The 26,846-nt window shown below is 37.3% G+C and overlaps 3 protein-coding genes across 3 annotated transcripts; 2 read left to right on the plus strand and 1 right to left on the minus strand.

Moving 5' to 3' along the window:
- Window positions 1-1,186: 1,186 nt before the first annotated feature.
- Window positions 1,187-9,141, minus strand: LOC138310328 (complement C1q-like protein 3). Its single transcript, XM_069251499.1, has 5 exons — window positions 9,057-9,141; window positions 8,242-8,296; window positions 7,665-7,864; window positions 4,477-4,594; window positions 1,187-1,387 (listed from the first exon to the last, which is right to left on the minus strand). The coding sequence occupies exons 2-5, from the start codon at window positions 8,294-8,296 to the stop codon at window positions 1,245-1,247; spliced, it is 516 nt and encodes a 171-aa protein (XP_069107600.1). The 5' UTR covers window positions 9,057-9,141; the 3' UTR covers window positions 1,187-1,244.
- Window positions 9,046-13,833, plus strand: LOC138310327 (complement C1q-like protein 4). Its single transcript, XM_069251498.1, has 5 exons — window positions 9,046-9,187; window positions 10,109-10,195; window positions 10,633-10,821; window positions 12,254-12,412; window positions 13,671-13,833. The coding sequence occupies exons 2-5, from the start codon at window positions 10,129-10,131 to the stop codon at window positions 13,775-13,777; spliced, it is 522 nt and encodes a 173-aa protein (XP_069107599.1). The 5' UTR covers window positions 9,046-9,187; window positions 10,109-10,128; the 3' UTR covers window positions 13,778-13,833.
- Window positions 13,834-15,326: 1,493 nt separating this feature from the next.
- Window positions 15,327-25,640, plus strand: LOC138310326 (B-cell receptor CD22-like). Its single transcript, XM_069251497.1, has 7 exons — window positions 15,327-15,543; window positions 16,427-16,569; window positions 20,566-20,868; window positions 20,984-21,286; window positions 22,323-22,440; window positions 24,559-24,650; window positions 24,962-25,640. Exons 2-7 carry the CDS (start codon window positions 16,446-16,448, stop codon window positions 25,300-25,302), a joined length of 1,281 nt encoding a protein of 426 aa, XP_069107598.1. The 5' UTR covers window positions 15,327-15,543; window positions 16,427-16,445; the 3' UTR covers window positions 25,303-25,640.
- Window positions 25,641-26,846: the final 1,206 nt, after the last annotated feature.

Raw genomic sequence — 26,846 nt, forward strand, 5'->3', positions numbered from 1 at the left:
CCCATATATTACACTTTGTGAACAAATCGCTTTGAATGCATAAATGCAGCTACCCTTGATTAAATGTCGCCCTCCGACACCTACCTCCCCTAAACGTTTGCGTCACAACGACTTGGCCTACGACAGTCCATTGATACATACGTTGTAGTGGTTACATAATACACATAGGGGCTATTTCTGTAGTTTAATATGGTGATATATATCTGCAATCGTGTAACATTATATCGCGTTACGGTTTCTTGATGATATAGGTTTGTCGACCATTAGATATGTCAAAGTTTGATTAGCCAATTATATCGACAATTCGACCTACAACAAGACTGAGATATAATGTAATTATATCGATAAGTCGACTTTTTACACGACTTGTCAAATATGTATATCGGTAAGTCGACTTATAACACGACTTGTCAAATATGTATATCGGTAAGTCGGACTTATAACACGACTTGTCAGAAATATGTATATCGGTAAGTCGACTTATAACACGACTTGTCAAATATGTATATCGGTAAGTCGACTTATAGCGCGACTTGTCAAATATGTATATCGTAAGTCGACTTATAACACGACTTGTTAAGATACTTAATTTCACAAGTCGACTTGTATTAACACTTCTGGATGTTTTTATCTTATCGTGATCAGCTAATCAAACTGGTCGAGATACATGTCGACTTGCCAACATAACTACATGTATCTCAACAAGTCGTTCTATTGTAACTCGATCACTTACATTATACTAAAATCACTAATCTTGACCTTAAAATACAAGATGGCAGGATCATGCCACCATAGTTTTTAGCACTCTGGGTGTCCTATAACCGATTTTCTTATCTAAAAAACACATGTCGGTGTGGGTATTTTCCGTCCGCTCACTCAACTCCAAACAAAAGGTGAAGCGGTTTTATCAATGAAAGATTGATTTGTTTGTACTCTAAGCATTATTAAAAAATGTCACATGAATATTTATGTTTAGAAGTTTTTAAAACATTTGATTTATTTAAATATACATTAAACATTTAACTTTTAATTAATACTTAGGACTATCAGTTAATTATAAATATGTTGCAAATCAAAGCATTGCAATCGATTACAACCATCATTTGAACGGGTTTAATCAATTAATGGAATTTATGTGTTTTGAATATCAAAATAATATCTAAGCGCAGTCACAACAGAATATAAATCAGGCTTGAATTCATGTTTACTGTTAGGGTCACATTACACATAATACATTGACGTCATTACTTTCCGTTCCCAGGGATTTCCTCATATACCGGAGATACCATGTATCCGGAAAAAGTACAGTAAACCTCGTTAGTGGCTCCATATAGATTGGTAGAGTATCCATAGGCGGGGTCAACGGCCTGAACATACACCTCGTCACCTAGGTAACAGAACAAAACAGATAATTATTGCATCCATAGGCGGGGTCAACGGCCTGGACATAAACCTCGTCACCTAGGTAACAGAACAAAACAGATAATTATTGTATCCATAGGTGGGGTCAACTGCCTGGACATAAACCTCGTCACCTAGGTAACGGAACAAAACAGATAGTTATTGTATCCATAGGCGGGGTCAACGGCCTGAACATAAAACTCGTCACCTAGGTAACGGAACAAAACAGATAGTTATTGTATCCATAGGCGGAGTCAACTGCCTGGACATAAACCTCGTCACCTAGGTGACGGAACAAAACAGAAAGTTATTGTATCCATAGGTGGGGTCGTCAACTGCCTGGACATAAACCTCGTCACCTAGGTAACGGAATATAACATATAATTAGCGTATCCATAGGTGCGGTCAACGGCCTTGACATAAACCTCGTCACCTAGGTAACGGAACAAAACATATAAATATTGTGCACATAGACGGCCATTTGCCTTAACATAGAGCTCGTTACTTTCGTAATCGGTCATAGACAGGCTCCCCGTTATCATTCTCTTGGTTACCTAGGTAGAGTAGTAAATATCAGATCAGGTACGTTATCGTAGACAGGTTTAACGACACTAACCTGACCCTAAGTTACAGCACATATACCTGGAGACGTAACTGGTACAGCACGTTGTCTATAAGTAAGAGTTCAAGGTAAATAATCTGTTCTATACGGAAGATATTATTCTCCATCGTTGAGGAGAAATATACTTACACATTTGTTTTATCAATTATCTGCCCTTTATATAGCACGAGTGTATGTTGAGAATGGAAGTGATGACGTTTAAGGAGATTATAATAGGTAACATTGGGATTCTCTCTTTTGTCATTAATAGTTGGTTCTATCTATTTTATCCCGTCGTATATAGTTGTAGCGTTAATTGTTTGATATTTAGAAAGACAAGGTGCTTGACAGAAACTAACCATTATTGTTTAACAAATAAAATCAATAGAATAATCCTTTCCCAGATCCTAACCTTAGACAGATATAGGATGGTCCGTCCCCAGAACCTAGCCTTAGACAGATGTAGGGTGGCTCGTCCTCAGAACCTACCCTTAAACAGATGTAGGATGGCCCGTCCCCAGAATCTACCCTTAGACAGATGTAGAATGAACCCTCCCCAGAACCTACCCTTAGACAGATGTAGGATGGGCCGTCCCACGAACCTAACCTTAAACAGATGTAGGATGGCCCGTCCCCAGAATCTACCCTTAGACTGATGTAGGATGACCCCTCCCCAGAACCTACCCTTAGACAAATATAGGATGACCCCTCCCCAGAACCCACCCTTAAACAGATGTAGGATGATCCCTCCTCAGGACCTACCCTTAGACAGATGTAGGATGACCAATCCCCTTAGACAGATGTAGGATGACCCATCCCCAGAACCTACTCTTAGACAGATGTAGGATGGCCCGTCCCAAGAACCTACCCTTAGACAGATGTAGGATGACCCGTTCCCAAAACCTCCCCTTAGACAGATGTAGGAATGGCCCGTTCCCAGAAGAACCTACCCTTAGACAGATGTGGATGACCCCCACATTGGATGGCCCGTCCCAGAACCTCCCTTAACAGTAGGATGACCCGTCCCAGAACTACCTACCTTATGATGTAGGATGTGCCTCCCCGTACCCCAGAACATACCCTTAGACATATGTAGGATGGCCCGTCCCCAGAACCTCCCCTTAGACAGAGATGTAGGATGACCCCTCCCCAGAACAACACCCTTAGACAGATGTAGGATGACCCCTCCCCAGAACCTACCACCATTAAAACCTACCTTGAAGGATGACCCCTCCCCAGAACCTACCCTTAGACAGATGTAGGATGATACCTCCCCTTAGACAGATGTAGGATGGCCCGTCCCCAGAACCTACCCTTAGACAGATATGTAGGATGACCCCTCCCCAGAACCTACCCTTAACAGATAGATACCCCTCCAGAACAGACAGATGTAGGATGACCCCTCCCCAGAACCTACCCTTAGACAGATGTAGGATGGCCCGTCCCCAGAACCTACCCTTAGACAGATGTAGGATGACCCCTCCCCAGAACCTACCCTTAGACAGATGTAGGATGACCCCTCCCCCAGAACCCTACCCTTAGACAGATGTAGGATGCTCCCCCACCCTTAGACAGATGTAGGATGGCCCGTCCCCAGAACCTACCCTTAGATAGATGTAGGATGACCCCTCCCCAGAACCTACCCTTAGACAGATGTAGGATGACCCCTCCCCAGAACCTACCCTTAGACAGATATAGGATGGCCCGTCCCCAGAACCTCCCCTTAGACAGATGTAGGATGGCACCTCCCCTTAGACAGATGTAGGATGACCCCTCCCCAGAACCTACCCTTAGACAGATGTAGGATGACCCCTCCCCAGAACCTACCCTTAGACAGATGTAGGATGACCCCTCCCCTTAGACAGATGTAGGATGACCCCTCCCCAGAACTTACCCTCAGACAGATGTAGGATGGCCCCTCCCCTTAGACAGATGTAGGATGACCCCTCCCCAGAACCTACCCTTAGACAGATGTAGGATGGCCCCTCCCCAGAACCTACCCTTAAACAGATGTAGGATGACCCCTCCCAAGAACCTACCCTTAAACAGATGTAGGATGGCCCGTCCCCAGAATCTACCCTTAGACAAATGTAGGATGACACCTTCCCTTAGACAGATGTAGAATGGCCCGTCCCAAGAACCTTCCTTTAGACAGATATAGGATGACTCGTCCCCAGACCTTACCCTTAAATAGATGTAGGATGACAACTCTCCTTAGACAGATGTAGGATGGCCCGTCCCCAGAACCTACCCTTAAACAGATGTAGGATGACCCCTCCCCAAAACCTACCCTTAGACAGATGTAGGATGACCCCTCCCCAGAACCTACCCTTAGACAGATGTAGGAAGACCCGTCCCCAGAACCTACCCTTAGACAGATGTAGGAAGACCCGTCCCCAGAACCTACCCTTAGACAGATGTAGGATGACGCCTACCCTTAGACAGATGTAGGATGGCCCCTCCCCAGAACCTACCCTTAGACAGATGTAGGATGACAGAGTTCCCTGTGGACGCGTAGTCATTAGAAGTATGGCCGTACGTAGAGGCTACATACTCAAAGTTCTTGTACAGCTGCAACCACGCCGCTTTGTCCTAAAACAAAAAAACTCTATTTAAGTCGGTAGTCTTTATTACCCTTATGTATTATATAGTTCAACTACTTTCACATTGATAACAAAACTTTCATGTCAATTCTTTAATAAAACTCGGCCAATATTAATAAAATGGGCCGATAAGAGAAAAAAACTGGGAAATATTGAAAGCGCGTCAATCGAACGCATGCAAAAACATTTGGAACATTTTCAGACTCATTATGATGACTACACTATAAATGAATATGTCCCTATGGCAACAGACAGACACAGAGACAAGACATGATAGGAATAGCGTATGTTTCATGTTAAATCTAATATGTTCGTGTTGAACAATTAACTATAACCTTCTTCTCGTTGCCGTACATTTTAAGTGAAGTAATATAAATGCGGTGCATTCTTACTAATATTACTATACTACTCAAAATTTGCTAAGGTTTGCTTTTATTTTAAGGTATATCAAATTTATCTTATTGTACATATTCATCAAAATAATTTAATGATGTCTTTACGATGTCTAAACACATGTTCCAACAGTAAAAACTTTAACATTTTCAAAAGTGCTCGATGCATTACTTGCGAATTCGAAACAGAGCTACCCCCAAAAATGACAAAATAACGACAATGGGAGCAAAAGCGAAATTCGCGTTAAAAACAGTTTTCTCGTGTAATTTTCATTTCAATATCTTGTGTGGCGTCCCTTAGCGTCAATAACACTGCGACATAGCCGACGCATGCTCGCAATTAAGACCTGTTTCCGTTTTTGCTGGGTGGACGCCCATTCCTCTCGCAGAGCCGTTCCAAGTTCTTGCAGTGACTTTGGCTGGTAAACGCGGGAAGAATTCGATTCCTGTAGCATATCCCACATGTGCTCTATCGGTTTAGATCCGGGAAACGACCAGGCCAGTCCATGCGTTCGATAGTTTCCCTCTGAATATAGGCATCAGAGACCCGAGCTCTACGTGGGCGAGCGTTATCATTCATTAGAATGAATTCCGGACCAATAACATCAGTATAAGGTCTAATGAAGACATCAAGGACTTTATCGTAGTACCTCTGGGCCGTCAAATTCCCGTTCGGGAAGACATAGAGGTTTGTTTTACTTTGGATACTTATACCACCCCAGACCATCACAGACCCGTCGCCATGTCGGTCGTGTTCGGAGACGTTGGCAGTGTGAAAATGCTAATTTGGTTGTCTCCACATCTTAGCACGCCTGTCTGTGATGTCAAGACAGAATTTGAACTCGTCTGTGAACAGAAAAGGAGTTCGATCTCCGATAGTCCATCTTGCATGATCGCGGACTCATTTAAGTCTAGCCTGAGCATGACTACCGATCAAGGAAATTCTCACTCAAGTCTACGGTCCCTCAGACCTGCCAGACTATTATGCATATATTGCGTGGAAATTCGAGTTCCAGTGGCGTTTATAAAGTCATTTCGTATTGACGCAGCATTACTAAACCCTTGACGACGAGCTTCAAATGGAAATTATCGAATGCATGGAATGGCCTGCTTGTTCCCCGGATCTAAATCCGATAGAGCACGAGTGGGACATGCTACAGGGATCCACTTCTTTCCGCGTTTTCCAGCCAAGGTCACTGCAAAAATATGGAATGACCCTGCAAGAGGAATGGGCATCCATCCAGCAAAATCGGAAACGGGACTTAATTGCGAGCATGCGTCGGCAATGTCGTAGTGTCATTGAAGCTAAGGGACGTCACACAAGATGTTGACATGAAAATTACAAGAGAAAACTGTTTTTAACGCGAATTCCGTTTTCGCTCCCATTGTCATGCTTTTGTTATGTTGATGGATTGCTCTGTTTCGCAATTAATGTACCGAACACTCGTGAAAATTACATAGTTTTTCTGTTGGAACTTCTGCTTAGACATCTTAAATATATCATTTAAGTATGTTTTATGAATATTGTACCATACAATGAATTTGATTTACTACAAAGTAAAAGTGATCCTTAGCAAATTTTGAGTAGTATATAATCGAGCACCAGCCTTAGACAACGTCAAAAACGACAAATCGTTGACATTGAAGCACTGGTGTAATTTTTGAATTTCATCGAAATAAGAACAAAATTTTGTTTGCACACTTTTGTGGGATTCACATAGTTTGCAAAACAAAAGCAGCAATGTTATTTTGCATATTCTGGTCTACGATATTCAACATGTTACTTTTGTTCTATATTGGTATTGAAAATTGTCATTAGGTCACATTTCCAATATACGTCACAGGTATATATATCCGTCCCATAAAAAAAATCTTGAACATTTGTCTCTATTTTATATTTATACATACGGATAATATATGTATATATTGTATTAATATATCTCAAAGTTATCGCCCTCATATGGTAGTACATAATTTCGTAGTGTTTTTGTTCATATGTATTTATGATACGTATAAATTATCAGCATTTTAAATCAAATTTGTCATGATATGAATCCTTCTAATTCGAACATTTAACTTACCTTATTTGTTTCGGTACAAAATAAACTTCCTCCTCGTACATAACGTTGGCAATACAGAGCTGAGTATTTACACGACAACAACATTTCGAAATGATCTAATTTATGATGATGGACGAGCAATCATTTTCAACAAAGTTTCAAAGTAGATATATATTGCCTGAACAGAGACTTTCACTTTATGCTATCGGACGGGACTGCGTAATGGTCCATGGCACAAATACTCAATTCATAAATCAAAGTTGAGTATCCATTGGTTGAAATCACTATCGATACACAACAATACCATGTGATTAAATACGGCTTAAAAGCTTCATTAAAACTACGAATAATAAAGTTAAATGATTTGTCAATTGAAACTAGCATTTTGAAAAAAAAGTTTGGTATTAAAATGAAAGCGATGGAACCAAAATACTTATATTGATTTTTTCTTATATTATCGATAAACCGTGTCATCATTTGAACAGACCCTTGGTGTCGTGACAATTTTATATGTTTGTTTGCTTTAACAGCACTTTTCATTTATCGAGTGTTTTAGAAAACAGAGACTGAATCTGTGGGTCAGGTGAGAGTTTTGAAGCCTGCTTACCTGATGAGCTACAGAGTGGAACTGAAAGACGTAGATACCAGCGGTAGGACACACAAAGGTACCGGTGTTGGAATTGTAACCGCCTCCAATGTTGGTGAACAGACGATCGTACTTGACTCGTTCTGTGTGACTCAGGGAGAGCATATTGGTCAGTCCAGCGGAGAAAGCCACCTCAACAGGGTCGGACGACGCCCTAGTCTCTTAAAAACGAACCAATTATGATATATATAAATTACCTAATGTTGACATATTTCGAAACTATTGTCACACTCAGTAACCAACACTAAATACACCGACGTTAATATATCTCTTTTTTCATATGAGTGTATGGATGTAGAATCGTTAATACAGATACAACATTTCTTTGAAAATAGTTTACAACGTTATCATAATAGACCTCTTATCGATGACAAACAGAAAACAATGATGCTAATTCATTAGTATGCTATTTTTCATAACATTTTGTGTGTTATTATGGGTTTTTACCGAATTTCTATGTACATTGACTTATTTTTTTATAAAATAAAACTAAAACTATATATGATGTTTCTGAACATTAACAACAATCAATACATACCAGCTCCTGCCGATTCCAAAGCCAAAAGGCATGCGGTAAACAATTCGAACAGCATCTGTGATAATAATAATAGTATCATTAACATGGCATGATATTGTACGAAAATACATCTATATGCAGTCGTTTAAAAACTAATTATTGTTTGGTGTCTAATATTAGCAATCAATCTGATTAAAATACAGATCCCTATCAAAACGTCGTCTTATAAAAGATCTGACAGCATTCTATATGGGGTCATGTTCGGATGACCTTTATACCACCTGTACTTCAGATCATTTACTACACCTAAGTAGCTACAATATACATAATTGAAAACGACATTTCGTCCCGTTAAACGTATATATTAAGTGGTGTTGTTCTCTTTGAGCGAGATGCCTACGTACATGAAAATTATTTTTTACAGTTCTCTCAAACTATTCAGTCCCGTGCAATTCACTTCCAAGATTCTGGAAGCAGCAATTTGATCTGCTAATTCGAAAGGTCACCAGAAGGTGCCTATTAGTGTCAGTGATGTGATGTTGTCAGATATCAGAAGGAGTGGTACTAAATATCTGTATTTCAATCCGTTTAGGTGGCAACGTGTATAAACTAATGGGAATCGTTGATATAAATACTAATATATCAAGATTTGACTTTGCTGGGTCACCTGATCATCTGAACATCCTAATCCCTTAACACAGGGCCAAAGTGGCCTAACTGTATACACTTTTGTCTTCGCATCTTAATTTCTTAAACACTAACGAAATAATATTGCCAATAACTTAAAGCTAAGACGACTTAAAACAGCAAATTAGAACGTTGTAATGTTAATATACCTTTATGTGTTTCCAGTAAGGCGCCCGTCGACAAGCCTATCTTCAAAATGTTCAATGATCTCGTGTCATGCAGCTGTACATTTCCCGTGACCTTTGATCTGAATTCCTTTGCCGTGGCCGATCTAGTTAAGGTAAGTTTGTGTTACATATTATTGATGTCAAATATTAAATTTGACTTGTACGATTTACTTTTGAAATTTCATTTCTAAATTTGAAAAAGTCAAGTAATAGCTAAATAATCTTTTAATGCACATACAATGTGTTTGAATCGGATTTGGGTACAAACGGCAAAAAAGGTCATGTCCAGCTATAATATCATGGTCCATGTATATTTACAGAACATTCTAATTGTAACGAAATTGTAACGAGTATACAACTATAAAGCTAACGTTAATATTTACCATGACAATCATATATTTAGATTAAGACCGACTTTTACATATTACAGTGAGCTCATATCTAGATAGTGTGGATACCGATCCTTTCCACAGTAATTATAGTCTATATTATAGACTACTATCTATATGACATATGTACAAAGATTGCACACCAACGTTACTTTTAAATATGTAGTAAATGAGGTTTGGTATGATTAAGGATTATTTTGAAAAGATTTTTATGGTATGGAGGTGTTACACAAAATGTGAGTGTATTCTCACCATAAAAAGCTCCTGAACGTTCCCTAAATTAAAGCGCGAAAAAGCGGTTGATGATGAGAGTTCTGTGTAGCATAGATTTTAAATTCCCGAGTTCGTTTTGGGACTCTTTTTTGTATGAAAATCATTGCATCGTTATTTCAACAAATAAGGAGTGATGTTACAAACGATGACATCCCTTTTTTCTGATAAAGTAAAATTTTAAGAAAATGGAAAAGCTATTTACAAATAAAATAATGAATTATTTAAAAACATATACCAGCTTAATATACATATTGTGTAATACACATTTATGAATTAAGGAGATTCTTGGCAATATTTTTCTTGGGATTAATTTATCTATAACAGTGAAATGCTATCGTCTTTGAAATGTTTGTTTGTATCCACTGTTTTAAGTTTAACCAGTCAGATCCAAGATGATTGGGAAGGTAGCAGCCATCGTACTGGTAGGGATAATATATGCTGAATGCGCATGGTCGCTAAGTAAGTATTATTTTGTATTATACGTTATGTACGATTTTGAACTAAAGATGACGTGCATTAAATTTACTTAATTAATTATTTTAACAATGTATTTAGAAGTTGTACATTGCAACCAGATGATTACTTCTTTAGATTTGGTGATTGTAAATTTTTTATCTCGCATTCCAGATATAAAACATTCGTTTCGCAAAAAAAAAGTATTGCCAAGTTTATGGAGAAAAATTAGGTTTTATTTTTTCAACTTAAAATTACTTGGCTAACTTGTCTGAAAATTACAATTTTGGTATTTGAGAAATATTGAATTTATGTCAGCATATGGTACTCGGTTAAGGCTTTTTTAAGGTTTGGTGGATCGAATATAATTTTGTAATTTGCGAAATTACTTACTTTGAAATTACTTGAAAATTACCATTATTGTGTTAAATCTGATGCTGTAGACATCCCGAACTATTTCCCGTCCGCTTTCCGGAGAGCGTCTGGGGGTGCTAACACATTCATCGCTTTCTCTGCTGGGCTTACCAATGGTACCGAATCACATGTGGCCACCAACGTAACGTATGACAAAGTGTTCGTGAACGCTGGCAACGGATACAACAGTAACACAGGGGTGTTCACAGCTCCACTAGGTAACAATTCAGGATTTATTTCAAATTTAACATTCTATAATATACACGTCGTTATTATTAAAACCAGGGCAAAGATATTCGAAATAAGTGATTGGATTGTTTTGTTTAACGTCGTATTGTTAGGGTCATTTAAGAACGATCTAGTTTTTGAAAGTCGTGAAAAGCTAGGAACCCGAGGAGGTGATATCGTTGTGGTCGGAGGATCTTAACCATTCAGCCACCGTTGCCCTTTCAAAATAAGGGTTTCATTGACAAATTTGGAAATCAATTTATTGTTTGATTTCTTAATGGTTTGGGTTTTACCTGTGAATTGCTTATCTCAATGATAATGTTATTGCAGACCTGTCTAGAGTAAATTATCAGAACATGTGTTTGTTGGGAGAGTAGTAGTCCTATTTGATTTCTTGTCTTTCCATTTTTATGTATATTTATTGTATGAATCGTATCCCTGAAAACACAAGTATAATTTTTAGCATCAGTTAGGATTTCGTAATATGCCTTTCGTCTGACTGCTCTCACAAACCAATGTTATGATGAGCTGAATAAGGGGAAATCTGCAATTCACAATATTATGACGTCCATCCTCTGCTAATTCAGGAAATAACCAAAACAACCGAAACGTATAGAATCAAAGACTCTGCTTTGAGAGTATTTTAACGTGTAAATGAGTCACGTAACCACGAACATATGACTTCGGAGGCATGTCTCAGTGATATAGCACTTCACACACGTGTCATCGGAAGCACGTCTCAGTGATATAACACTTCGCACACGTGTCATCGGAGTAATATAGCACTTCACACACGTGTCATCGGAGGCACGTCTCAGTGATATAGCACTTCGCACACACAAGACGCAACAAACACTGGATGCTGTCGTTAGATAACTCTGGCTGTTAAAAGGACATAAATGAAATAAACCAAAACAAACCAAATGGTGTTACATAAATCCGTACAGGAGACACTGACTCATAGTGTATATGTCTTATAAAATCTATAGACAGACATTCTTATTGTTGTTTATTAGGTTTAATGTTCTATTGACAGCCAATGCCATTTAAAGACAGACTCTCGCATGTGTATTAGCGCCAAAACATTGCTAGCCATGTTTGAAGCAGTACCTGTTTTAGTAAATTTTATCATTTTATATACGTTTGTATAAACTGCTACTCTTACTACATGCGATTTCTTTGCATTTGATATTATTACAGACTGTCAAGTTCTGGACAATGCTATGGGCTTGTTTTGTTAGGTTAAATGTCCTAAGGGTCATTGAAGGAAGACTACCCTGGTATACGCCCCTCAAGCATATTGCCACCAAAAAATAATTTTGATAGTCATGCTCGAACAGAGTTACTGTTGTATTAACTGCTATCCTTGTCTATACCGTTTTATCACTTGCTACTGTTATTACATACGGGTCTTTTTTACAGCTGGGACGTACGTGTTTATGTTCCATTCCCTCTCCCAGACCAATCAGCAGCTCTGGCTGGACCTTTATAAAAACAGTAACTACGTAGTTACCGGACATGCGCACGCAGTACATGACTATGCTTCCTCCTCCAACGCTGTCGTTCTAACCCTTGATCAAGGTAAGTATATACAAAACGTCAATCAAGTTTATAAATAGGTCATACGTTTCGCTTACTGTCTTACTCAAATATGATTCTGATTTAACCTGAACATTATAGGTAACTATTCACCAGTGATGATGCCATCATGGAAAATGCATACGTTAATTAAATGTACGCGAGAACGAATTGAAAACAAAATGTACTCTTACATTACTACACCATATTACGATGACCTCATTGAACACTATACACATATTATAATTGTTGGATACTAATATGTTGTGTTGGAGACTTGTTATATGCTATATAGATAATTTGGAATCTCAAACAGAGGACTGCGAGTCTGAGTACATAAAACAACATAACAAAATGACAGCGAAACATGAAAATATAAACATTTTAAACATTCCAATATGACTTGTTTGTAAGAAATTTGTCATCCGCATAAAATGTGTTATATAATACTTAAACGTAAAAAATGCGCACTGTAACGGCGCATCTGATAGGATGAAAAATGTCCTTCGAAATTAAAGATATCACAACATGAAATTGAGTAAAGAAGGATTCGTTTGAGCAAACATTTTTTCTAGAACATCCTATGACATTCATAAAACAAAAAGTCTTCAGATGTTAAAATTGAAATATTAAAGTGTTTCGAGTATTTGAAGTGTATTTACCTTCTTCACCAGAGTTATCTCGCTTCAGTCATCCATTCACTTAATCATGACCATACGTCTTGTATCCAATAGTATTGCCATTGACATCATTATCAGTGTAAGGTGTGATAACTGAAGCGGGTAATGTTATGCCTAATGTATACATGTAATTTATAACAAATCTAGAGATTAACCGAACATCATAACCATCTTTGTATACGCCATGGTAGATAATATAACCCGTACCTTTCAGTGTAAAAAACACGTACACTACAATTACAACAGACAAATAATAACCATATACAGTTAAACCTGTCTTAGCGAATGAAAACCAACTGCTTATTTGCTTATTCTCGGGATCCAAATTGTAATTTTTAACACAATTTACACCGTGAATTAAGACCATAATTATTGTAAGTGATGGAGACCCTTTGGATGTCATATACAGAGTTGACTATAGCTGAAATAGGGATGACATCCTTCGTTTACAATGATGATTTTCTGAATATGGATGTATGTGCATGTGCATGAACTACATTTTGTATTCAAAGATGTCTCCTATAATGTAAATGTGTATTTCAAAACATTTTAGTAATCTTGCTTCATTCTATTCATTCCAGGTGACGCTTTATACATCCGTGCAAGGGGAGATAACTACGTGTATGGTCAGCCAGATGAAATATATTGTACTTTCAGTGGATTTATTTTGTTTGCCTCAAGCGATTAATCACTACATTTGATTTGAACAATTCTGAGTAGTAATGGAATAAAATTAATTATAAACGAGTATTCATGCGTTTTATATGATAATATTAAAAAACAATATGCCCATTAGGCTTTAACGGTCACCTGATCTTTCATACAAATTAGTTATGTAATTTACTAGCAAACTGATGCCTTTTGTTCACGAAATAGGAACATACATGTAATAGGTTTACATGCAAAGTTTCATTAAGCCTCAATAATTGAACTGGTTCGATATCTTGCCTAAATACAAATTTTCATGAATCTGAGAGCACATTTATTCAAGTTATTGTATTCAAAAGGTCTGATAATAATTTTAAGTTTTTCGAACTTGTTCAAGATATTTCTAATGTTAGTCTAAATACAAAATTTCATTAAGCTCGGTTTATATTTACTTAAGTTATCATGTTCACAAAGTTCATTAATTATTATTACAAAGGGCAAACACACAAGGTCCAACAATGATTATCATTGCAAATGGCAATAACTCCGTATTTACGTTCGAATCAAGCTGATTTTGAACTCGTTTGAGATCTTTCCAATGTTAGTCTATACATAAAGTTTCATTAAGCTTTGTGTATAACTTGGTGTATTTACTCAACATCGCGATCACAAGGAAATATAATCAGACGACGCACGACGACAAAAGACTATCGCAATAGGCCACCATGTCTACGGTCACGTGACCTAAAACTAAGATGCCAATTCTATGAATGTAAACCAATACCGTATTCAAAATTTCTCATTGATACCGATATGGCATAAGTATTGTTTTTATATACGAATGAAACAAGTGATCATTACAATGGTTAAGTTTACACATAGATGTGTCTCGAGAACGAGTTATTCTTTCAAGAGAGACATTTCAGATGTATCCCGACACATTATTTCATTATACCGAACAAAGTAAAAAAAGTCATCAATATGTTGTTTTTAATTACACTTATCACATTTGTTAATCCAAGATACGCACATACATCAACAGGAGTGAACTATCTACCTCATGTAAAAGTTTTCCATCAACGTTGTTAAATCTCTGGGACTGCAGTCAGTGAGATCATCATACCCGTCATATCCGTACTGCATAATATCAGACAACAGCGTCCACTTCCAGTCACTCTAGGACCTTCAAGGGGTTATTTTCTCCCATCTTCTGATAGAAGTTAATATCTAAATTATTTAATGTCATGAGATACAGTTTACACCAATCAATTTTGGTTTTTTTTTTCGTAAAAAAAGTGTGGTCTAAAGATAAAGTGTGTATCAAATAATAGAGGGTGTTGGAAAACACTTGATCCTAAACATATAATGCATACTTTCGGGTTTTAGTAACAAGTGTAGTTTTCCTATATTTATGTAGTATTTGTATGCTTGTGACACAATGAAGTGGGGTATGTACCAGTAACCCGAGAGCGATGTCAGTCGTCACGCCTTAAACACATACACGATGTCTATGACCTAAATCTTCTTATATGTTATATTTGTACCTCCCGATCATAAATGCGAAAATACAACAGCAATGGTCCCTTCAGAGTACAGGCCTCGACTGGCTGTACCTGTCAGCTCAGTATAATTCAAAAACTGCATTGCATATAAGTTTGTGGTAAACATGATTTGTACATCTATATGTAACCTAAGAAATCAAGCATTTGGCTTTTGAATGTATCCATTGGAAGTTATATGGAGGATGAAGTCTATTGTTACGACCTGGACTGGATATTAGGTCAATCAGACAGTATTAAAGTAAAGGTGAGTTGAGGATTCACGACGGCTAACTCAGGGTTGATACTGACCATGATAAGTACCAATGAACGTCATTGTTTACAAGAACATGTAAGGTAGGTGATTTTTGCAGCTTTGATTCTCACTAATATTATTCAAGAATTGATATGGTGATTTTACATTGTTCAGTCCTAAAGAATTATAGATATATCATAAGAATAGGCCACAACGGCGATTTCTGTATGTATCAATTAATACAAAATCAAAATCACACGAGATGTACACAATAAACAAAGTATCAGAATTTGAGTATGTTGTTACGAGCAAAACTCCGTTTTCTGTATTATTTAAATGTACTGAATCATATCCCAATAGAAAACTCCGCAATACACCCTCGATATTTCAGGAGATTTTATCACTAACCAATGGCAAAACTGCACACACCTTCTTTGCAAATTGCAGAGACAATGATGCTAACCTTCAAAGCCACACGGTCAACAACAATGTATCTTTACTCAATTATTTCGGTGCTCATTGAATGACAAACTGTCGTGTCATATGTGGCCACACAAAGCCTTCAGTTTTGCGATGAAGTTAATATAACGACATTGACAACAATACGGGAGTATCGCGGATATCAGTAGTACTTTTCACCCGAATAAGCAAGAGTACGGCGATATCAACACCGACTAATTTTGGCGTTTACGAACATTAGTACATTGTATATTAACACTATATAAAGTCCCACAAACATACTTCATGGTCTAATGCACTCATTTAATACTGACTTTCACGTAACAATTACTATCTAAGGTTTCATATTTAACGAGTAATGTTTCAACATTCTTTTTTATTTCAAGAAACGGACAGCATATATAGTATATATAGTAACAAATTGCTTGTATTACAGCCTTAAACTTGAAGTTGAAATGACCAACCTACAAGATACTGGTGACCATTGTAGAAAACGTATGATGCAACAAATAAACGGTCAACATGTGCTCTCCTTTATTTTAATGGTTGTCATCAATATCCCACTGGCATCGTGTAACGGTGAGTTCCGATTTCGAAAATATCCTTGTTTATTGTCTTTTGTGGTTTGTGTCGGTGAGATAGTACTAGAAAAATGATATTATATCAACCATTGCAAAGGGACAAAACACCAATATACTACAGCCACCCAATATATACAGACATTCACACACACCAACACCAATATACTACAGCCACCCAATATATACAGACATTTACACACACAGCACCATTATACTACAGCCACCCAATATATACAGACATTCACACACAAAACACCGATATACTACAGCCTTCCAATACATATAGACATTCACACACACAACATCAATATACTACAGCCTCCCAATATATACAGACATTTACACACACAACACCAATATACTACAGCCTCCCAAAACATACAGACATTCACACACACACAACACCAATATACTGCGGCCACCCAATACATATAGACATTCACACACACACAACACAAACATACCACAGCCTCCCAATATATACAGACATTCACACACACAACACCAATATACCACAGCCTCCCAAAACATACAGACATTCACACACACAACACCAATATACTACAGCCTCCCAATACATATAGACATTCACACACACACAACACCAACATACCGCAGCCTGCAATACGTACAGATATTCACACACACAACACCAATTACCGCAGCCTCCCAAAACATACAGACATTCACACACACAACACCAATATACTACAGCCTCCCAATACATATAGACATTCACACACACACAACACCAACATACCGCAGAGTGCAATATGTACTGATATTCACACACACAACACCAATTACCGCAGCCTCCCAAAACATACAGACATTCACACACACAACACCAATATACTACAGCCTCCCAATACATACAGACCTTCACACACACAAAACCAACATACCGCAGCCTGCAATAGGTAAAGATAGTCACACACAACACCAATATACTACAGCCTCCCAATACATATAGACATTCACACACACAACACCAACATACCGCAGTCTGCAATACGTACAGATATTCACACACACAACACCAATTACCGCAGCCTCCCAATACATACAGACATTCACACACACAACACCAATATACTACAGCCTCCCAATACATACAGACCTTCACACACACAAAACCAACATATCACAGCCTGCAATTCTTAAAGATAGTCACACACAACACCAATATACTACAGCCTCCCAATACATACAGACAATCACACACACAACACCAATTTAGCGCAGCGTACACGTCCCAATACATACAGACATTCACATACACAACACCAACATACCACAGTCTTCTAATACATAGACATCCACACACACAACACCAGCATACCGCAGTCTCCCAATACATACAGACACCCACACATCACAAACAGTAGAAGCATACCACCTACGATTTCAAACAACACAGCTCACCTGGTCAGATTATACTGACAATAGTTAAACCAGTCTTTCTAGTCCCTTAAGGCTGAGCGCTAAGCAGGACCAGAAACTGCCACTTTTATAGGCTTATATATGTCTCGGCCAGGGGACAGAACTCCGAACTGAGTCTTCGAGCCTCTCCAGGGTCACTGTATGGTAACGGGATCCGGCCCCGGTTGTTTGGTATCTACTTCCGGAAAAATCGTACCCAAACAAAAGAGAGGGGTACTTGCTAAATCGCTTAAAAAACTCGATAGTATATCATTTGTTTATTGAAACCTATCAAAAATTAGAACATTGAAAGCTTAACATTTTAATATGTCCAACCATTGTATGTGAAAATGAGAATAAAGCCTCCTTATTTGTATTCAAACATGTAACCTGGATGATATTTCCGTGCAAAACTGAGAAAATGCGTGAGAAAATGTACATATCTCAAGATATCGGATGCATTTCTTTAAGATGAGATGTTGAATGAAGAATTAGGATAGAACAAAAACTATCTACTACTTCAAATTTATCGTAAATACATCATTTGTGCCATAATCGATGATGTTTAGTGAGCATGTTATGACTAGAGTGTACGTGTTTGGTACGCACAAAATTCCGGTTTGGTATATCCATTAGTATACGGTTTTGTATAACAACCTAGTTAAATTTGAATCACAAACGGGGAGCCGCAAATAAAACGTGGCATAATCCCCGCGCTTCACAGTTGGTATAAAAACCGAGATATCAAGCTCAAAGTAAGAGTTATTAATGCGTGTATTGTAAAACTGAAGAAAAAAAAACCCAGCTGGTGACAAAAATAAACAGTAATTTGGTATTTTCGACTAGTTTCCAAGACTACAAAAAACCCCAAATGAAAGGTTTGCAGTAGCAAAAGGCACAACTAGGGCACTTGTCTGATATATACACAGAAAACGCGTTCCGCAGGGGATAATAAAATCCGATTTACTGAAGGAACGAACACACGATCAATGTAACGAACGAGCAACAAAGGGCACAAAAGAATTTTTTTTTTTTTTTGACCTGACTACTTTCGTACGATTTTATAATTTTTAATATTTTAGCATTATCAGCAGATAAATATACATTTCCGGTAGATCGTTCACGAATATTACGGACAGAAGTGGGCCCAACACGGATCCTTAAGGGATTCCTGATGATACGTCTTTCCAAGGATTTCATATACGTCCTTGTTCTTTTCAATAGGAATGCTGTTTAAATAGATGTAGGGCAGTCGAACAACTGAAATTACACCACAGCTAGTAAATTATGGAGAATTGGATATAAGCTATTTCATAAAAATGAACACTTGAATAAGCATCGTTCGTTTCGCCCTGTAGATTACATCACGAGAGAGATTTTAATGTTAGTTAATAAATTGGTTTAAAAATAAAAGGACATCAATATTATTTTTATATGTAATAAAATGCGTATCTGTAAATAGAACACAAAGATAATGTGTCTCCTCCCCTGTGGGTGAATAAAATAAGATAATAACCATAAAAAATATCATGAGTAAACATTACGCATGAGTATGGAAGTATACAAGTGTCTAAGACCTGACTTGTTTTTACAATGCTTAATAATTAATTGTTGCATTCTAGTTATAGGGTGTGGTATTTTTCCCGGCTTTCCCCGATATGTACTTTGATATGACGAAGCTACATAATGTATATACAGAACAGCTACCAAACACAGGATCACAAACTTACATGTATATAAATTTAATTGTTTTCTATGATGGTAATTATGTATCGGCTCTTGCTGTGTAATATGTTAATTTGACTGCGCGAAATGATAATACTGTCCTTAAGTTATCCTATGTTTTTATTTGTAATTTAAATTTTTAACCAGGTTGTTATACCAAACCGTATACTAATGAATACCAAACCGGATTTTTGTACGTACCAAACACGTACACTATAGTCATAACATGCTCACTAAACATCATCGATTATGGCACACAGGACGTATTTACGATAAATTTGAAGTGATAGATAGTTTTTGTTCTATCCTAATTCTTCATTCAACATCTTACATGAAAGAAATGCATCCGATATCTTGAGATATGTTAACATTCTCGCACATTCTTCTCAGTTTTGCATGGAAATACCATCCAGGTTACATGTTTGAATACAAACTAAGAGACTTTATTCTCATTTTCACATACAATGGTTGGACATATTAAAATGTTAAGCTTCCACTGTTTTAATTTTTGATAGGTTTCAATAAAAAAATGAAATAATATCGAGTTTTTAAAGCGATTTAGCACGTACCCTTCTCATTTGTTTGGGTACGATATTTCCGGAAGTAGATACCAAACAACCGGGGCCGGATCCCGTTACCATACAGTGAGGGTGCAGTGTGTTTGCATGCGTGTTCTGGAACACAGCGATATGTTAGTGATAGTTTGGTATCTTTGATGGGACAGCACCATAAAACAATGGACAAATGTTTCTACCATTGCAATCAGACACAACCTCTAGGGAAGCACGTAAGAAATAGAAATGTTATAATATGGTCATACTTGCATCATTTTCTTTTACATTTGTAGATGTTCCAATGGTGAATATTCCCGAGCCATACTACTCCACAACTTCAGGTCTACCCATAACTCTCGCTTGTATCATAACATCTAACCCCTTCCAGACAGACGTTACATGGGAGAAGCTTGTTGACAATGTGTATCAGTATGTTTCTATCGCCACCAACATTAGATATAGCGGAGGAACCAGAAACGTACCATCCTTCTTTATCGGCCGGACTCTTACGACTGACAGCGGGAAATACAGGTGTAAAGTTACAAATGATGTCGGGGTTACAGTCAGTGGAACAACTCAGCTTAAAATTTTCGGAAGTGAGTAAGGTTTTAACTTTAATTTCAACATGAAGAACCTGATAATAGTTTCCAAGAAAAATAGACAACTCCTTATAACAACTTTTCAATTACCGAACCACTATTTTTTTTTTAGTTTTACCCGCTGTGTCTACTATCCAGACATCCTATATAACGACAGCCGGGGGTTCTATCACCCTTGTATGTGACGTCTCCGCAGATCCATTTCAGACCAGCGTGACCTGGGAGAAACTTGTCGGTAACTTGTATCAGCCAGTGTCAATAGGTGTCAACGACAGGTATAGTGGAGGCACTCCCGAGTTACCTCCCCTTGTCATTACAGACGCCGACACGTCCGACAGTGGGACATACAGATGTAGTGTAACCAACCCTATAGGGACTACGAGTAGTGAAACAACCCAGCTGACGGTCAATAAAGGTAAATTTCAGCAAAATTGTTTTCTCAATCAAAATTGATAACGCGAAAAAAAACAGATATGTGCGAGAAAAAAAAAAAGACTACAAGGCCAAATTATCAAGATTTTTCTGAATATTGCCCATTTAATATCTAATAAATAAGGTCAAGAACCATATTTTGTTTCGTTTATAGACATATCAGGTGGAATTTACGCGATGGTCGGGCAGAGAAAACCAGTCATATTGCGTTCACTGGCCTTCCAAACGTCCATATAAAACCGCTGGTCACGTTCCGTTTACGTTGTCCAGTTTTAACCATTGAAATTATTGAAAAGCCCCGTATATATTTAGCACAGTTCTAAAAAGTACTCTTTCACTCATTGTAAGCGACTCCGCGTAGAATGGTCAACACTGGCATAGCCAGTCCGGTGGACGGTTTAGGATTTATATAATATAGATTAATTTCTGCGCGTGCAGAGCGATTTTGATGGAAAATATATTTTACCGCCTCTATCCTTCTTTTGCCCGACTATTCACTTTAGGATTTTTCATTGTGATTGTCTTTGTCCGGTTTTGGCGGGGGGAGGTAAAATGGTATTTGACTTACGACCAGACGGATGTGATTATTTAGATTACTACGTATTTCCATTAGACCCTTGACCCATTGTCAAGGTAGGTGTTTTATCTATAGTATATATTGAAAATGAATTGATTCAGATACTCTTATTAATTGAATGGTACATGTGTGAATTATCTATAATTATTTATTCTGGTTGTAGAGTAGTTTTGATATATAGATTATACGATCAAGGAGTCTATAGTTTATACAATAGTTTTTATTAATCTGTTTATAGGGTCTTTATACCATATGCTGGTGCGATCAGCTACAAAAAAACCAAGACAGAGAGTTTGTTATTTCCCTCAATTTTACACCTGTACTATGACATCGCTCACTGTGGCTAGATAGATCATGTTATTAACTTCATTGTTTTATTAACTGGGTGTTTTTGATATTATTTGTAACGGAATATACCACACCTCCTATTCCATTGTTTCAGGTGAGGCTGCGGACCGCTCGGACCTGTTTGACGATCCTTTGGTACCTCTTTCTATAGGTTTTCTAGCCACGCTTGCAATTGTGCTCATTATTCTATTGATCACTTGGTTCGTGTGCAGGTAAGTAAAGACTTAATATTCCGGACGTATTAAGTATATACATGTATAAGTGGTAATCATTGCTCGTACTTAGCGTCATTAAGGGAGTGGGACGACTGGTTCGCCCGTTGGCCGTATAACATGTGTGTAAATTAGCTATACCATTGTCATGCAACACATGTTTAATATGAGAGAAATTATACGGAAGGTTGGGAGGGTGGGATATATATCAGGTGGAATCAGCCAACTCCAATTGGTCTCGGAAAACGTCACTGTACAAATAAAGTACTGGTACCCTAATCTCTGTGAAAACTAGTCTGGTTATCATTGCACTGTTACTGGGATATGTGGGGTCTCTTATAGTCTAATTATATACCATTTGTAAATATGTTCAACTACTTGTAAACATTATTGCATGGCTTTCGAGTAATAAGGGATTTATTACACCCGAGCAAAGCGAGTAATAAGTCCCGAGTGACGAGAAATCATGCAATAACTGACTTAATGCATGCTTCTTAACCTCGAACAAAAACACAGATTGATTGAAAACGGTTCATTCTTTCATCCCTATACCCGTGACTCTGCCATTGTTCTCTGTTTGATTTACCTCTACCTATTATGCTTGTGAGTACTTCTCGGTACTAAGGGTTCTTTGCTCAATGTTAATACATCAGTTTGTCATTATCCACCGTAAGGAGCGCATTGCTTTTTCAATGTGTCGAGATAAAAAACTTTGATTATGCGAAATTTCACACCAAAATACTTAGGACACATGAACTGTATGAAACAATATAATGGATTATTATCAAGCTCAATTCAACTATTGGATGAGAAAAAGAGAAATTGTTGGAAACATTAAATGTAAGTAAATTGTATTTAAAATCAATTCCATCTATATACATGTAATTACAAAGTGTCATTTGTTGTGTGAAGGTTCCTGCATGATGAGTTAAACCTTTTTCCTTGCAATGCTTTGAAGTTGATATTCAGCTATCATATGATAATCATTAATAAATTAATTGAAACATTGATTATTTGAAGCATATTTTTTATGTTTATTTAAATACATATGATTTTCTTATTACAATGTCTTTTTTGAGTCATGTCAGCATTGGTTAGTCGGTATATTCATTGACCTAATCATTAGGACAAGGTGGGTAATAATCATCTCCCCTCTCTTACAGGTTTGTTACCATGGTTGACTGCACACATATCAGGCCCCTTTCATGGTCATGTAATAATCCTGATTGGCCATGAAAGGGGTAGATTCACCCCTTTCGTGGTCATGTAATCCTGATTTGCCATGAAAGGGAATATGTGTGGACTCAAGTGATTTATTGGCCACACTTTTCCTTTGTGAGAGGTTGGAAGTATGCAGTAATACCAGGTAGCCAATGGGTTCTATTGCTTCTGGAGTTAGTGAAAAGATTAAACAGTCAGTAAACTCACAGGCGCCTTTCATTGTATTTCCTTAAAACAGAATTGTGCGCGATAACCTCCCAATTTATCCTTATAATTTTTTTCACAGTGTGTTCATTTAGACAGTTTAGTTTAGGCAATTATTAAAAAGAAGTGTTTGTGTCAATAGCAGTAGCGACTTAACGATTTTGGATTATGAAAGATGATTATTAAACGAAAGGATAGGACAGCGTTACAATATTTCAATGCCACATTTCTGAAATATAGTCCTTTTAAATTTCGTCTCGGGTGGAACGGTGGAAAATAAGGCACATAGTTTAGAAGTATATTCACAGTCATATAACTGTAAAATATACAACTGTACCCGTACCAAAGTCCTTACATATCAAAACTACAGTCATTATCTGCTTACGGTGTACCGTTTAGACCATTGAAATTATGGGAAAGTCCCGTGTAAATTAAGCACAGTGCAAAAAAATGAATTCGCCCAACCCTTTAAAAGCGAGACTGCGTGGAAATGTCAACACGGACATAGCCAGCCGGAAGGACATTTAAGGATTCCTATATCATAAATAATTTAGTCGCATGCAGAGCAATTTGACTGGTAAGCGAGTTGAAAAAGTCCCTGTAACACATGTTGCTACTTTTCCCGTCTTGATTTTAAATCAATTATTTTGATGCAACGCACCTGTGTAAAAATATCTTCTTTTTTTCCATTAGATGTTCTGGACGTAAGTTGTCGTTTCGATCACGCAAACAGAATCATTCAGTTGACCTGTCTGAAAAGACTGCTTCCTCCCCACCTTCAAAAGGTAATTATTAGTCATATTTCATACTTTGTCATGTTTTACATGTAAAAAATCTTACTTTTACATTCACAAAAGATAAATTAACTAGGATTAATTTCTGTTCCATTTCCTTTTTCACGTATCAATGACAAATTCACAAGCTATTTATTGCGTTTCTAACACACTTTTTATTATTAATTAGTGGTTATTTATGAATCTGTCTTTTGTGAGTTTTTTTTTAACTAATTGCGGTTCTATAGTATTTAGTACGTTTTGTATTCTGACAATTTTACTGGTCACTGTTGGCAATAAACATATCTATACTATATCTACAGATGGTGCTAAGAGTAAAGCTAAAGCATTGCCGAAAGGAAAAGGAAAAGTAAAACGTAACGAAACAAACAATTTGTCCACAACTGCAGGAAATGAACCCTCCGGACTGTCTTCAACTCTATCTTCTGCAGACTATTCCTACATCGATGGTGGTTCTTCAGCCGTCACTGATCGTGGTGCTACCAAACACAAATCGAAACATGACATTCCAGTACCAATATATGTCAATGTTATATCTAACCCTAACGTTCATCGACGAAATGAAACAGTTATCAACACAGACCTACCGTCCCGACCCTCGGGACAGCAGCCATTGTATGTTAATACTGATGATACCACGTGACCTTAACGCACCGGAAGTGACTTTACAATACTTATGTGACAGTGAACAAGAGCTGTGGATGGAAAATGACGAACGATAAGAAAGATGAATTAATATAAAACAAAATATTGTACCATACTAATCCATGGAATCGGCAAATCAGACGGTCATCAAATCATGTGATCGATGTGAACAAAAAAACGTGTCCCATTGTGTCGCCATATATCACTGTAACTTTCCTCGGTTGACAATCAAATATTGTGGCTCGTTCCACTTAGGACCGTATCGCTATTCTGCGAATGCTAAAATCATAGTTGTTCCGCCTCATTTATTTTCATTCTTTTTATGAATATTAATGATATATGATCCAATTTTCAAATTTGCAAAAAAATAAATAAAAACATATTTTAATTGAAAAGTGTAAGTGTCATATTTCAAATAAAATTGCAGCTATATCATTCAACAATCGAAACTCTGTCTACGACCATCCTGACTACCGTAGTTACCCAACTTAGCAACCAACGCCGTTTTAAATTTCACATATAAAACTAGCCTAATTTATGTAAATATTAAGATTGAACAGTGTTTTGTTGCGAACACTGTTGAATCTCTATAAATCCTCAATGGATTACCAGTTTAGTTTTAATAATATTTCTAGGTCATTAAGTATATCAATTTGAAATATAAGATAAATCTCAAACGAGCCGCCAATTTTATGGATAAACACGCTGTGTTAAAGATGATAACTGTCACTTAAAATATAAGTTTTAAACTTCCTGGTTAGTAAAAATAACAAGCAAATTTTAAAAATGTATCCTTCGTATCACCGCTTTTATACTAAGGGAAACTCGACTACCAGAGGCCTCAGCTATGTACAAGTTTTATCTATACAGGGAAACTCGACTACCAAAAGCCTCAGGTATGTACAAGTTTTATCTATACAGGGACACTCGACTACCAGAGGCCTCAGGTATGTACAAGTTTTATCTATACAGGGAAACTCGACTACCACAGGCCTCAGGTATGTACAAGTTTTATCTATACAGGGAAACTCGACTACCAAAGTCATCAGGTATGTACAAGTCTTATCTATACAGGGAAACTCGACTACCAGAGGTCTCAGGTATGTACAAGTCTTATCTATACAGGGAAACTCGACTACCAGAGGTCTCAGGTATGTACAAGTCTTATCTATACAGGGAAACTCGACTACCAAAGGCCTCAGGTATGTACAAATCTTATCAATAAAAGGAAACTCGACTAACAAAGGCCTCGGGTATTTTCAAATTTTATCGATACAGGAAAACTCGACTACAAGAGGCCTTAGGTACATGAATGTACAAGTTTTATATATACATGGAATGCACAAGTTTTATCTATACAGGGACACTCGACTACCATAGTCCTCATGTATGTAGAAGTTTTATCTATACAGGAACACTCGACTACAACAGGCATCAGGTATGTAGAGGTTTTATCTATACAGAAAAACTCGACTACCAAAGGCCTCGGATATGTATAAGTTTTATCTATAGAGAGACACTCGACTACCAGAGGCCTCAGGT

The sequence above is a fragment of the Argopecten irradians genome, chromosome 16, assembly GCF_041381155.1.
Source record: "Argopecten irradians isolate NY chromosome 16, Ai_NY, whole genome shotgun sequence".
Classification (NCBI taxonomy): Eukaryota; Metazoa; Mollusca; class Bivalvia; order Pectinida; family Pectinidae; genus Argopecten; species Argopecten irradians.

Excerpts from the sequence above, each read along its gene's own strand:
- LOC138310328 (XM_069251499.1), bottom strand. The coding sequence starts at position 8,296 with ATGCTGTTCGAATTGTTTACCGCATGCCTTTTGGCTTTGGAATCGGCA. Across the intron at positions 4,595-7,664 it reads TCCACTCTGTAGCTCATCAG|GACAAAGCGGCGTGGTTGCA; the intron begins GTAAGCAGGCTT and ends TTTTTGTTTTAG. Across the intron at positions 1,388-4,476 it reads CATCCTACATCTGTCTAAGG|GTGACGAGGTGTATGTTCAG; the intron begins GTAGGTTCTGGG and ends TCTGTTACCTAG.
- LOC138310327 (XM_069251498.1), top strand. The coding sequence starts at position 10,129 with ATGATTGGGAAGGTAGCAGCCATCGTACTGGTAGGGATAATATATGCT. Across the intron at positions 10,196-10,632 it reads TGAATGCGCATGGTCGCTAA|ACATCCCGAACTATTTCCCG; the intron begins GTAAGTATTATT and ends CTGATGCTGTAG. Across the intron at positions 12,413-13,670 it reads CGTTCTAACCCTTGATCAAG|GTGACGCTTTATACATCCGT; the intron begins GTAAGTATATAC and ends TATTCATTCCAG.
- LOC138310326 (XM_069251497.1), top strand. The coding sequence starts at position 16,446 with ATGACCAACCTACAAGATACTGGTGACCATTGTAGAAAACGTATGATG. Across the intron at positions 21,287-22,322 it reads CCAGCTGACGGTCAATAAAG|GTGAGGCTGCGGACCGCTCG; the intron begins GTAAATTTCAGC and ends CCATTGTTTCAG. Across the intron at positions 22,441-24,558 it reads ATCACTTGGTTCGTGTGCAG|ATGTTCTGGACGTAAGTTGT; the intron begins GTAAGTAAAGAC and ends TTTTTCCATTAG.